The sequence below is a fragment of the Pelophylax lessonae genome, assembly GCF_965119305.1.
Source record: "Pelophylax lessonae genome assembly, chromosome: 2".
NCBI lineage: Eukaryota > Metazoa > Chordata > Amphibia > Anura > Ranidae > Pelophylax > Pelophylax lessonae.
The window spans coordinates 331,932,592-331,947,021 of NC_138769.1; the positions used below are offsets into that span (position 1 = coordinate 331,932,592).

Below are 14,430 nucleotides of genomic sequence, written 5' to 3' on the forward strand. Positions count from 1 at the left end.
ACCATGGAGTCAGGATCTGCCAAATCCCTGGTACGCCACCCGGCTCAGCCTCTCAGCGAGCCCCTGAGAGCCTGAGGCGGCAGCTCCGTCCCCTCCACAGCCCAGCGCACCAGTGAACGAGGAGGGGGCAGAGCAGAGAGCTGCTGACTGACAGTCAGCAGCTCTCTGCTGATGGAGCTGTCAGAAGCGAGCAATTGGTGGTGTTCGATTGCTCGGTTCTTCGTGTAGAGGGGCCCTAGGCATTCACCTAGGTAGGTATAATTCTGGAAAAAAAAACTCTAAGGGCTAGCCTACTGAGGGGTCATTTGCTGGAGTAACTGATCCTCTGGAGACCCAGACACACTTGTCGCTGCACGCCTCTTGAATTTTATCTCCTCCACTTGCCCTGGTATCTGGGGGGGAGTGTGGATACAACTCGATTTGAGATGACCTTTTGGGTAAGAACCCCCTTTATGAGTTAGATACAATTTAATTTATCATGATCTTCTGATTTCATTGGTGTAGTTCTGATGGTCTGTTTCATATAATAGAGAGAGAGTACCCCTATCAAGGACTCGTTTGATCTTGTGAACCCGTGGGAGGGATTGCCAGCACTATCAGCTTATCCTACTCAGGTTAGCTCTAGTTTGGTCTTTATTTATCTGGCAGGTTTGTTTGTTTGTTTCATCTGCCAGGTTTGTTTGTTTGTTTGTTTCATCTGCTTTTAATTTACTGATCATCAAACGTGTGGGGTTCCCGGTGACTAATAACATCTTTGTTTGCAGTTTGTTGTGTTCTTGTATATAGAGCATATATATCTGTCACAGAACCCCTTGCTGTTTCACATTTATGTTTGAGGCTAGCAAGATAGCTTGTCACTGGAAGTCCCCCCTTCACCTGAACACACCTAATGCACCTTACGTAGGTGTTTCATACTACCCATTTATTTTTTCTTCTTTTTTTTTTCTCTCCTTTTTTTGTTTGTTTGTTTGTCTGCCCCACCCCCTCCATGTCATGGGATAGGGCAATGTTTATTTTACTTTTTATTATGTGAATATGTGTTCATTATGTATATATTGATTATGTTTGCTTAGTCTGTGTATAATAGATTTGTAGAACTAGACACGGAGTAAGAAGCCCTCAAGAAGGGGCCTGCACCGCAAAACATGTAGGCAAGCTCCATGTGGTACATCTCACGCCATTTCGGATTGCTCTCTGAATACATATGATTTTATATTTTATATGTTTGTGTGCTTAATTTTGCCCTTTTTGATAATTTTTTATATGTATTAATAAACTACTTCTGTACCTTTGGATATACATGTATTGATATGAAGTCAATTGAAATACCGAGGGTCCACCACATAACGCCCATATGTTTTTTTGCCTTGACATATACTTTAAAGTGGTTGTAAACCCCATTCATGAAATTTGACCCAAGCACAATCTCTAGCGTTTACTTACATCTCTCCAAAGCTCTAAGTACGGTTTCTCTCTGGTGCACCATTATCAGCGGAGTCACTACCAACAAGCTCTCCGACACATAAGATAACAATAGCTGAAAGTCTGTGTCGGGGAGGGGGCTTAGAGGGAGATTAGCAGGCAGCTGGTCCATTCAGAATACAGCTCTTCATGTTCCTTTGTTCCTCTGCCTATGTGTAGGGGGAGGGGAGGATTCCCATTCCTCCAATCAGCTCTCACGCAGTGTAAGTCCAGACTCGAACATGATCTGCACTTTCCAAGAAGTGTAGAAAGGGGAAGGCAGCAGATATACAAGTAAAATCTATGTAGGGAGATTTGGATTTGTTTCATCTCTGTGTATCATCTGAGGCTATTCACTTCACTGGGTATATGGAAAGGGTTTACAACCACTTTAAGCAAGACCATTTAGGTGCCTTCTGCATTACGACTGATGTGCCTGCATTCAAGCTACATACACATGAGCGGGATCTATCTCAAACTGACTACCTTTCTCTTTGAGGCAGCCCAAGAAAGCTCCTATCCACTTCTCTGTAGCTTGGGACAGTTATTCCCATATTCATTTTTCTGTATAAGTACAATTAGCCTTGAAAACATTTACAACACAGTCGAATGTTTGAGAATAATAGCTATTATACTTATGCAGTGTCTAAATCATAATTTTGAGTTTCTGAAAAGTCAGTGCTGAGGAACGCTCCCATTACCTTCCAAATTGAGATCACAGACAATCTTTTGAGGGGTAACACATTACATTGTGAGATGAACCCTCGATTCCAATAATACTGAAATTTGAAAGCTGCATATTGCATTCTCATCAAGGTTTCAGGGATTCTCAGAATGACCAGCAGCAAGGGAGATTCAGGTGTGTCAGCTTGATCAGCACCCTGGGGCAACTGATCTGTGTTTATCTGCTTATTTCTACCGGTTAGGATAGGTTTTCTTTACCAAATATTTATTCCCAGATCCATGGTAATACGTTCTAGCGGGAGGGATATGGAAAAGCAAATGAAAAAAATTCCTAGCTGTTATTTTTTTACTGGTATTAGTAGTCAAATAAAAAGTGATAAGATTAGAAATTTCAGTTATAACAGGACACAAGAGGTCTGCCTATCTCTTGGTAAAACTAGAAAGATCCTTTGCTAGAGAATCTGGTTTAGACCTCATGTCTCACCCACACAGTCTCACAAAGACCTGATGCTTTGGGATTAAGTATTCCATAGAACAAGTCACAGATATAGGAAACATGTGGGTGATTTCAGCACACCCCATCTGTTCAAAGATTAAACAATTTTAGGTAGACTAATGTTAGCCAGGTACAAGGCAGCTTTGGAAGTTTTACATGAATAAAATGACATCCTTTTTCAATTTGGAACAAACAAGCAATTAAAATTGTAGTGGAAGTAATTTGCAACATCGCAATACCTGTGGATTTCCACCCAAAATCAAATGTTTTGTCACTCAAAACTGGACAAGGATCGAAAAACAATTTAAAGAAGGATCAACCCATTTAGAGATTACTGCAGACCTTTCAACTTAGTGCTGTCACTTTCTACAACAAACACTGATCGAAAGCTTCCAAGACTGCCAGAATAACAATAAACTAGTTTCCATGGTCACAGCCACTGTTTTTGTCTCATTTAGCATCACCATTCAAAAACAACTTACCTTTGATCTCCTTAGTAAAGCGAACCCTCTGTGAGTCTGTGAGAGGTTTGGGTTGTTCATCTATGTTCCGAATATCCAGCACCTCACACATGAATTCTATTACTGGCTGGGCCTTGTAGAAGGCTGTAGCCGATACTGAAAACACAGAAAAGAAGACTTCTCAGACACAGAGAAAAAAAGTCATTACAAGATATGCACTAGCTTAAAAGCACAAATTATTATATACAATATAAAACATACATATGGTTTATTTTCTTCATTATTTGCAGTATTTTATATTGACGTAAACTGAGCAATATACAGTGCTGATGAACAGAGGCTGAACCGAGATATTTAGCAGTCTCTATATCACTTTGGGCTTTGCATTTTGTTTAAAACAATGCAGTAAGAACAACTTTTGTACTTACCATCTATATTAAGCATCATATTCCACATGGCTGGGCGTACAGACTGGTGAAACCCAAACCAAACCTCACGCCCACCTCCAAGCGGGTGATAGTAACCCTCAGGTGGTGAAAAGAATGACCGCCCTACAGGGGTATACCTGAAAACAAAATTTTTTCATTGAGTGAACTAGTTCCTAATGTCACATAGTCTTCTCTTTAGCAACTATTCAGAAATACAGAAATAAGATTTTTTACCTCATTGAGGCCAGGTGCCTCATTGCTACATCCAGGGCTTGCACAGATTCCAGAGGAAGCTGAATTCGTCCACTTCCCAGAGCTTCATGGAGCATCCTCCAGCTTACCACTGCCATCCATTTTATGGACACTTTAAAGATCCTATCCTTTCCCTCTCCTGGGATTGTCACCTCAAAATCAACCTGTGGATGAGTTGAGAATGAGACTTTCATTCAAATGTTTTAAGAGAAAAAGAGTGAGGTGACAAGTAAATTTTGTCCTCCTCTCTATCACTGTAAAAGTACCATAATGCAGTCCTTAAGTTTTCATGTGTGCTCCACCTTTTCAAGCTGTGCAACTGAGCACCTGACCTTTGATACGGTAGGATCTATAAAATGGTGAGGCAATAGGTATATGAAGGTGTATGGTATGAGCACCCACAATGTTCATGGTATCTCCTCACAAACTGCAGAGTAGTATTGCCCTTTAAATATATATTTATTCTAGCAGTTACATCTGTATACAAAGTGACTTTGCTTTATTTGTCAAGGTCCATTTACACTTCATGTCCCCGGCAACAAACATTGAGGCACATTGTGTTAATAGAACCATTTGTGTTCAATGGGCTGTCGATGCGCATGAACACACGAAAACGTGGTTTCTTGTGCTTAGGTACATGATTCATGCATCGAAAAAAAAACAACGTTCTGATCTACTTTTTTAAACACAGTATGCAACAAGACACAGCAATTGTATTTTGTCCATTGTAGTGCACAGCAGCGCACTTAACTTAAGGGTGCTATTAACAAAGAAAATGCATTGCTATGCCTTACCAATCATTTCTGAGGTGAGTATGTGGCAGTGTGGCTTCAAATGTATTGCATACAACAATTTATTTGTATTACTTTGTGTTTTGCCGCACCTACAGTATGTGCTCTTTTCCCCTTAGTAAAATCTGATATTGTTGCTTTGTTGGATTTGGTAGAGACACACTGGGGGACTTCAGCTGTCTTGAGCAATACTAGACTTTTTTTATATATGTATATGTATATGTATATGTATATAAAAGCCTAGTATTGCTCAAGAGAGCTGAAGTCCCCCAGTGTGTCTCTGTACCAAATCCAACAAAGCAACAATATCAGATTGATTTTACTAAGTTAAGTGCGCTGCTGTGCACCACAATGGACAAAATACAATTGCTGTGTCTTGTTGCATACTGTGTTTACAAAAGTAGATCAGAACGTTGTTTTTTGATGCATGCCTCATGTACCTCAGCACAAGAAACCACGTTTTCGTGTGTTCATGTGCATCGACAGCCCATTGAACACAAATATATATATATATATATATATATATATATATATATATATATATATATATACATACAGACACACAATCTCACGAAAGTGAGTACACCCCTCACATTTTTGTAAATATTTTATTATATCTTTTCATGTGACAACTGAAGAAATTACACTTTGCTACAATGTAAAGTAGTGAGTGTTCAGCTTGTATAACAGTGTAAATTTGCTGTCCCCTCAAAATAACACACAGCCATTAATGTCTACACCTCCGGCAACAACAGTGAGTACACCTCTAAGTGAGGCGCAACAACGTGGTAAACATGACCCTGTCCCAATTTTTTTGGAACTGGAGTTGTACTTTGCCAGTTTTTTGATGCAACGTTCCAACTTTTTTCAGATGTGTTGCAGCCATCAATTTCAAAATCCCCTTATTTTTTTCCTAAAATAGTAAATTTTCTGCTGAGTGTAATTATTTGATATGTTTTCTATTGTGAATAAAATATAGGTTTATAAGATTTGCAAATTACTGCATTCTGTTTTTATGTAAATTTTACACATCGTCCAAACTTTTTTGGTATGGGGGTTGTAGGTTTCTTCCCAAAGAGAGTATAAAATGTTTCTTTCAGGACTGCTAGGCTTCTGGTGCCCACTCGATGATTTATTTAGGTCACTGCTGTGGCATGGTTTGATTGGGATCTGACAGGGTGACTTTGAAGAAGCCAGGTCCAGTGCTTATAAACTCCGCCCAGCTGGTTAGACTTGCATTGGTGGTAGCCACATTCCAGCTCTTGTGAAGATAAAGATGTTTCTGAAAAAGCAGTTTTTTCCTCGGGAAGGAAGACTTTTGCTTGGGCTGTGTCTAGAATGAGGTCCAAGTATTCCAGGTAAAGAGAAGGTTGAAGAGCAGACTTTTGGAAGTTTATCACCCAACAGGCAAATTGTCCTTTGGGCATTTGCAGATAGCTAGAAGGGATTTGTTTAGGGATTTTAGGTCCAGGATAGGACGAATATTCCCTTGCATGAGAAGCATTGTCATTGCAGAATGTTAATTTGAGGGTATTCTCCAGTGGGGTAGAAAAATGGGGTAAGTGTGTCCAAAAAAGGTATATGCAGTAACCCAGATGTACAGAATCCTGTAGTGAAGCCCTTATGGCAAAAGAAGAGTAGAAAGTGCCTGAGTACTTTATAAGGGGCTCTAGGCATAATTTGCTGTTAAATATAGTGTGATGTAACACCTGATCATGCACCTGAGACTAAACTCTGAGTCTAAACAGTCAGAGATACAGGGTGATTCTGTCCTCCCTGTCCATGCACTGGTTCCCATGTTCCTATATAGGGCCCAGGCTTTGCCTGTCACAGTGGCCATACTCCCAGAGGGATCTTTAAAGGAATAGATCACAGTTAAAGGAATAGATCACAGCCCTGGTCTTGTATAAAATACTGCGGCTAACTACATGCATTGCACAAACTGCTGAGCAACATTACAGTCCAGCATGGGGTCTGGGTATGGTTCCGATGGTCTTACAAAGTTGCACTGATCTGGATGCACTGCTTCTATTGTTGTATTAGCAGTCAGTGAGGAGTTAATTGGCAAAAAGATTGTCTGAGTCTGCCCCCTAGTGTCCCTATATAACCACACCCAATTTGTGAGGCTCCGGGTTTGTTAGCAAGCAATAAAGAGATCATAGAGAAGAGCGGGGAGGAACCTGTGCCCTGTACTGTACTCCAAGATATGGAATTTACAGGTACATCAAAATTCCTGTTATATTTACTGCACAGGACACAGAAAAAGATTTAAAGAACCTGGGACATTCCCAAGCAATAATCAAGGGGGTGGGCAACAAAACAGCTAAACAGAAACAACAAGCCCACAGGTAAAAACAAGTAGAATCAATAGACCCAAAACAAACTGTTAACAGTCGAAACACCATGCTGCTGGAACAAGCTACAGCAGCGACGCAACAGCCGCCTAATAATCACTGGTTTGATCTGAAACCGAAAGTGGAGTATGAAAGTTAGGTGCTTTAAAGGCCCCAGAGTGCAACCTCAACGAGAGAATGGACTCAGAGGGCATAAGCCCAGTGAAAAAAAGGCAAAAAATGACTACCCAGCCAGTTGGAAGCAAAGAGAGGAAACCCAAGGGGAACCTTTCAGTAGAGAATTAGGAGAAAGGGGTAAGATCCTAAGGGAGGCATGACGCAGTCATAGATGTCATGCCTGACACAAACCTTTATGGGGAGAAAAAAACTAAATGTTGAGCCGTCCCAAAGGACATAGCAGGTAAAGAATAGACGCTTCCAAAAGATCTAAAAAGCCTCTGGAACACAAAAGAAAACCAGCTTCCGGGCTATCCAGTCTCAAAATGGATGAAGGAGAATCAAGGGCAAAAGTACTGCTATTTGTGGGAATATAAAGAAGGAGCAGCCACTCTTGAGGATCCCCCAGAGAGGGAAACACTTTATTTGGGTTGGCCATGAGGTCTTTCAGGAGTCCCCACCAAATGACAAAGAGCAGAGCTTTTTAGTAGAAAAATGCACAGGAGGTGCAACTTCTCAAAAAATAAAGAGGATGTACAAGTCCGACCGGGACCTACAGTGTACTTATTTAACTGCTGTATGCAGGGCCTGGAAGAAGGATGTATAGAATGAGGCATGGGTAGAGAACTTAAGATGAGGTCCCCTATCAGACCACTAGGTGGAACTGTCTTACCAGAGACTACAGAGCAGGAGGAGGAATTTCACCTGCCTACATCCAATACAACAGATAAAATGCGCCACCATAAGGAAAATATGGCAAGTAGGGGTATCTGAAATTCATTTGGCAAGGCTGCTGTGCAGCCGTAGGCTAAAGAAGAAAGCTGAGCAAGGTAGGCAAGAGTTGAAGCTCCTAAAGACCGCAAGAGGAGAAGAAAGGGAAATCCTGGGAACAAGGAGATGGCAGCATTTTACAATACAGAATAGGAAAAGATGTCACCCAGGACAAAGGTCATGACCTAAGGAAGGGAAGACAGAATAGTTGCCCTAGCCTGTAAATGGGCGAGTTGGTGATCTGCAGATTTGGAAAGGGTAGGCAAGGTGAGTCCGGTTTACGACAAGGCCTGAAGGACTGAAACTAGGGGGGACATGCCATTGTAAAACGGAATAGCACCAGCTTTAGGTTGTGGAACTTGCCTCCTAAAGTAGAGGCTATTATGAACTGGGGACCTGGGAGCAATAAACCTCTGGGCTGTCTCAAAGGACAACCCCCATAACAGAGAAAAAAAACTCTCATGAGTGGCAACTAAATAGTGCCCATGGGAAGGCCAAATCTTTTTTTTTTTTGTTTTCTATAGCACAGACCAGACACAAATGTAATGTTAAAGTATGGTGTCAGGTAAGAAATTGGCACCTGGACAATAAAAGGTCAGCGGAAAAAAAAACATGGAAGAATGTAGGCACGGCCTTAAGTATGAAGGTAAGCAGTGTCAGGCACTGAATGCATTTAATCGGGTTTAGGAGTCAGCAACTCTCAGAGGGATCCCTGGTTGTCTTAGAAGTTGCGGAAAGTACCCCAATAATCGAGCAGCAAATAAAGACATGGTGAAGGGAAAAAATTCCAACCCTGTTAGTAAGAAAAGGCTTACAAGGGTGCATGTATGACTCTTCAACCTTCTTCCCCTAGAAGGGAAGAAAACCCCTTTCATAAGAGAACCAGCCTTAGCTCTACAGTTTTGGAAAAGCCTAACTACAGGGTAGACAAATGACTGGCTCAGAGGACGCCTTGTGGGAGCCTAACTACTAAAATAGTTCAAACCAATGTATCATGTGAATGCTGGTATGTATAGCCTTCAAGGACTGGGATTGCTATGTAGGAGTTTTCAAGTCCTAAATTTCTTCCAGGTAGGAAAGGAGAGGACTACCTATTGTATTAAGAAGATCAGAATGGGGTTATGAAAACCCCGTTCTTTCCTATGCAATGAGTAGAGATGAATAGCTAGGACAGAGAAAGAGGAGAGCAATTAGGTTTCATTGTGCACCTCTTTGGGAAGGTAAAAAAAAGAAAAGTGAAATAAAAGAAAAGTTACGGAAGTCTTTTCTAAATTAGGGAAGTGTAAGAAGACTACCCTTTCCCCTCCAAAAATGGGGGCGAACCTTTAGCGTGAGGAAGGCTGTTTAGTAGCTACAGAGGGCTTAGAGGGGGGAAGGTTTGCCACAAGCCCGCAGAACCTGCAGTAGATGATGATGGTGCACGAAGGGGGCACACGGATCTAATCCCTAAAGTAGGGTTCCTGAAACCAAAGAATCTAGAAGTGTTGAAGAAATGTTTTTTGGTGAGACATGGCTCAAGGGACATTCTTGAGAGGGAGCCACAGTCAGATGAAGGGAGCGGTGTCAATATAAGATAATGCTCCAGGACAAGGGAACAGTTATCATCCTAAATGGTACTCTGTGTTTTATATACGCCGCTATTAGGCCATATTGTCTCAGTTATCTTGCGCTTGTGATCTACCATCGTTAGTGATGAGATCCCCAGTGGGGTATTCATGGTTCAGAAGAAAGGAATGAAAGGGTTTTTGTGTGTCCAGAGAGGGAGCCACTATAACCCATGTGCTGACAAGAGTTCCTCTGGCTGTGTCTTTGTAGAAGATGGCTATGGGAATGCAGCAATTCTGTGCATTCTGGGTGGAGGAAGCAGGTGGAAGCTCTGGGAAGCATGATGCAGTTGCCTCATCCTTCTGAGGCCAAGTTCAGATATGAGGGAAAAACCGCATATTGCAAAGCTGTTCGCTGAGAAGCGTTAGAGACAAAATGGCAGGAAGTGCCAATATAAAATGAATAACACCCCAATTCTCTGCTCACTAAACCACATAGTATGCAAATACTTGCGGATAATGTTGTTTAAAGCCAGAATCCAAAATCCATTAGGCAGAGAAACCCTGTCTTACCTTATACAGGACACTGGGCCCAGTAAGGTCCAGGCTTTACCCATCACAGAAGAAATAACACTGAAGGAGTCTTTAGGGTCTTGGAATCATAGAATGAGCTATGACCTGGACCTGTATAGTACCCTGAAGCTAAATTCACACATGGCATTTCATGCCAAGGTGAGCGTCCATTGCAGGATCCAGTGCCTGAAGCAAACATTACAGGCCAGCCCCATACAGTGGGGTCTGAGTACAGTCCCTGAGGTATACACCAAGGGAAACTGATATGACAAAGCAAAAAGCAGTCAGATGTTGATAGAAGATTCAGATGATAAAAACTTAAATGGTTTAAAAGGAAAAAAAGTACTTCTCCAGAGAAGAACAGGTCCATCACCTAAGGACACTAGAAAAAACTGGAACCTCATGGAGCAGGCTGGGTTATATGATTATGCTCTAGGGGTGGCACTAGCAAACGTTTTTGCCAGTGTCCAATCATCTGAAGATAGCAATATATAACCTATGGTCTATGAATTTCAGTCCTGTACTGTACGATTAGGATACCCTCTGTTTCTACCTGAAATGTTGACTACTTGAAGAGTGTGTTGAAAAAGTTCTGTATAATGCACTATATGGTACACATTTTGGTGTGAATAAGTCCTAAATACTGCACCAACCCACTCCATCCGAGACTCAAAATGTATTTTACCCTTTCGTGACCAATAGGAAGTGCTGTAACTGTATAAATGTTCTTCTTTCCATCATAAACAGGTTTTCGATCACCAAAGATCTGGGGCTTAAAGTGCTGGACCATGTATTCCACAACTTCCCTAAATAATGACAAATAAGACAATAAAAAGTGTCACAAATTTAAAACGTAAATAAAACGAAAACAAAACAGGACATTGAGATTTATATTATTGTAGATATGTAGAATGCAAAAAAAAAAACACTTTTGCAACTTGCTGGTGCAATGCTTTCCAGGCTCCTTAATCAAAAATTAGTAAATGCTAATTTTTTTACCTGCAAAAAAAAAAAAAAAAAAAAAATGTGCATTTATTATTTTTTCTTAAAGGTGAAAGTATCCTTTAAACACTTGCCGACCTGCCGCAAAAGTTTTTCTGCGGCAGTTCGGCTCTATTACGTGAAACAACATACCTGTACGACGCTTCGTGTAATAGACAGTGGGGGTGCGCGGGCTATTGGCCAGAGGATGAGCCAATCAGCGGGTCCGGTGGACGCGATGATTTAAAATTTTTTTTTTGGGGAATCTTTTATAGCAGAAAGTAAAAAATATTGTTTTTTTTCCCGAATTGTCGCTCTTTTTGTGTTTATAGCGCAACAAATAAAAACCGCAGAGGTGATCAAATAACACCAAAAAAAAAAGCTTTATTTGTGGGAAAAATAGGACATTAATGTTATTTTGGTACAGTGTTGCACGACTGCGCAATTGTCAGTTAAAGTAACGCAGTGCCGGAGCGCAAAAAATTGCCTGGTATATTAGGGGTAAAACCTTACGGTCCTTAAGTGGTTAATGAACATGTAATACTTGCAATGTGAGGGCGGATGGCCCATTAAAAGAGATTTTTCCTTAAATTCCCAGAGTTCATCTTAAAGTGATGGTAAACCCATATCACAAAAACAACATTATTTTGCACAATTTAGCAGATAGCACTGTTTACCCTAAACTGCTTTTTTTGGGTCTGTGAAAAATGAATCCTCATTTGGTTGTAGCTCTGGCGATCTGTGGGCTTGGCATAACACTAGAGCTTGGGGGTGAAGATGTGACATCACACTATGTCCCTCCCAGCTCTACATAGTCTCTTCTTTCTTCCTCATTTCTTTCTGTCTGTCTCTCTCTCTTCTTCGGTCTCTTTCAGTCTCTCTCCTACCTATATCTTTCTCGCTTGATCTTTTTCTGTATCCCTTACGGTCTCTCTCTCCCTACTCTCTGCCCCCCCAACCCTCAACCACAAGGACTCCAGAAATCACAAAGCAGAAGCCTCATCACACCCTTAAACATGTAACACTCATTCGGTCTATCCAGGTTGGATACACAGACACAGAGGGGTTGATTTACTAAAACTGGATAATGCATTATCTGCATAGGAACCAATCAGCTTCCAGGTTTTTGTCAATGTTTGATTGAACGAGCTGAAGTTAGAAGCCGATTGGTTTCTATGCAGAGCTGCATAGATCCCCATGACTAAGCCCTGGGGGGAGTGAAACAAATTGAAGGCGTGGCCTGGGGGGAGTCCAGGCTGAGGGTACCACTCTCATTACCACTACAGGACTCTGTGGATGTGCAGCACTGGGTATTTCTACCTCCTTTCCTTTCAGTGATCACAGAAACTGGGACGAGCTCAATCCCTCGCCAGCACGCCCACAGAGGACGCGGAACTATTTACACTACTCCCCAGAGTGAATGAGCCTGAGAGCCACACTAACCTTTTGTGGGTTACAGTTAGTAAATCAACCCCACAGAGTAGCAGGAACACACCCCATTCTCACAGCTCAATAGGAACACTGCAGCAGATCTCCTCTCTCCCGTCACTTTAAAACACAAGGGGGAGGCTTTCCCCATTTTTGTTTTCCTGCTGATCTTTATTCAACTTACAGATCACATTGTTTTTTCATTTTTCAGGTTTACAACCACTTTAATTATGAAAACAAATTCATTGTTAGTTACAAAAAGAAACTTTGTTTTTTTTTTTTTTTTAATTCAAAAGCTCAATGGTTCTGAAAAAAATATTGTGTTATATTAAGCTTTAACCTAAGCCACTTCTGTGGAATGGTGAGTTTGTAATGTGTACTAAACAGAGTAACTGTGCATTACCTGTTGACACGCCGGGGACATTTATCTGGCTTGATATCAACCTCATAGTGGTAGACGTCAATCTTGGGAATGTCGACTTCAAAGTAGTTGGCAAGAAGTTTTATTGGCTTCCCGACTGTGCCAATACCAGGTCGGCGTGGGGCTTGGAACACTTGTTGTAATGGTGGAACATACCCAGTTTGGGCTGCCATAAGAGAAGGAAAGAGAAATTACTAATTAACAAAGCTGCATAACATATTAAAATCCTAATCTCTGTAAATAAACTGAAAAAATACACATCCTGTAGAATGCAGCCTAGAGCAATTTTTCTCAACCAGGTTTCTATGGATCCCTAGCGTTCCTCCAGAGCTTGCTAGGGGTTACTCAAGCAATAAGCAATTTCTGCCTCTCAAAAGTTTCCACTGACACCATTGACCTTTTTGGCTAACTGTAAGGGGGAAATTCTTCCCACTAACCATCACACTGAAGTATCATGAGATGTAGATATAGTAATTTTTAGTAGGGGTTCCCTGAGACTGAAAAGTTTTTTGAAGGGTTCCTCTGTGTTAAAAAGGTTGAGAAAGGCTGACCTAGAGACAATTTGTCAACAGAGAAGGGGAGGTGTCTATTTTATTTGCATATAACATTTCTCTATATGCCCCAGCATCCAGCAATGCAAAGAGACGAAAGCAGGCCCAATAAAGCAATAGTACTGTTCTTTGGAAACCCTGAAGCTACATTTTTTTTCTACGGTTTCGCTCTTATTTTACAATGTTTAGTGGTCATTAGAACTGACATAGCAACAAATCATAATTCAAAGCTATTTAAAAAAAACATTAAAAAGATGTGATTTTACAATGTATTAATGCACAAATATCATCTTTTAACATTTAAACTTAATACAGTTTCTATGGGGAGTCGTTTATTGAACATTTTATCCACAGTAGCCTTATATTTTCCCCAAAAAATGCACACTTTTTAGTGCAACCCCATATCACCAGACACTGATATTTAAATCAGGGCAGGTTTATTCCCATTGGAACCTTCGTCTTTACTACAACAAATTCTTCATGGTCCACAAACCACTACAATTCCACTAAAATCAGGACACTTGGGAAGAACCCAATACCACTTTCACCATCACACGTTCAAACTAAAGAAAAACTGCAACCCAAACTGAAATAAATCTATGGTCAGTTCTATAACCACTAACATACTTCTATATTTTGGGACATGAAGCAGCACATGATGTGCACAGATGCTTTGTGGCTCCGTTGCACTCCTCCACAATCCTGACCTGGGATCTTGGAGCTGCTCCCGTGGAACCTCCTAAGCCCCTAAAGGCTATTCTACACTTTGGGGTTTGTTTGGTGGATGGGCTGGCACAAGCAGCAGCCTCAGGCCAGAATGAGTATCACATCCCATTCCTGTCAAGATAGCTGTCGCTCCAAAGCACAAGGCTTGCTGGCATCCAAAACAAGAAGAGAAGTGTGCACCGACCTTGTGAATTAACACTAAAAACTGGATTTTCTAAGAACTTGCCGTTAAACCCCTTTCTCTGAAGTTCGACAGAAGCTGCTCCTTATCTTCATGACTCATAGGGTTATGCTCCTCCTTCCAGGAATAAGCACTAGGCAGGAAAAAAAAATGTAATCACGCCTATGGGGG

The 14,430-nt window shown here is 41.2% G+C and overlaps 1 protein-coding gene across 1 annotated transcript in view; it reads right to left on the minus strand.

Annotated features, from left to right (window-relative positions):
* The window catches only part of LOC309545131 (protein argonaute-1), a 180,186-nt gene that overhangs the window by 77,940 nt on the left and 87,816 nt on the right, over positions 1-14,430 (minus strand). Inside the window, exons 2-6 of the mRNA XM_082244261.1 lie at positions 12,784-12,967; positions 10,657-10,777; positions 3,765-3,946; positions 3,531-3,667; positions 3,124-3,258 (exon numbers count right to left, since the gene is read on the minus strand). Coding sequence (XP_082100387.1) covers positions 3,124-3,258; positions 3,531-3,667; positions 3,765-3,946; positions 10,657-10,777; positions 12,784-12,967 — 759 coding nt within the window. The remainder of the gene's footprint in view (positions 1-3,123; positions 3,259-3,530; positions 3,668-3,764; positions 3,947-10,656; positions 10,778-12,783; positions 12,968-14,430) is intronic.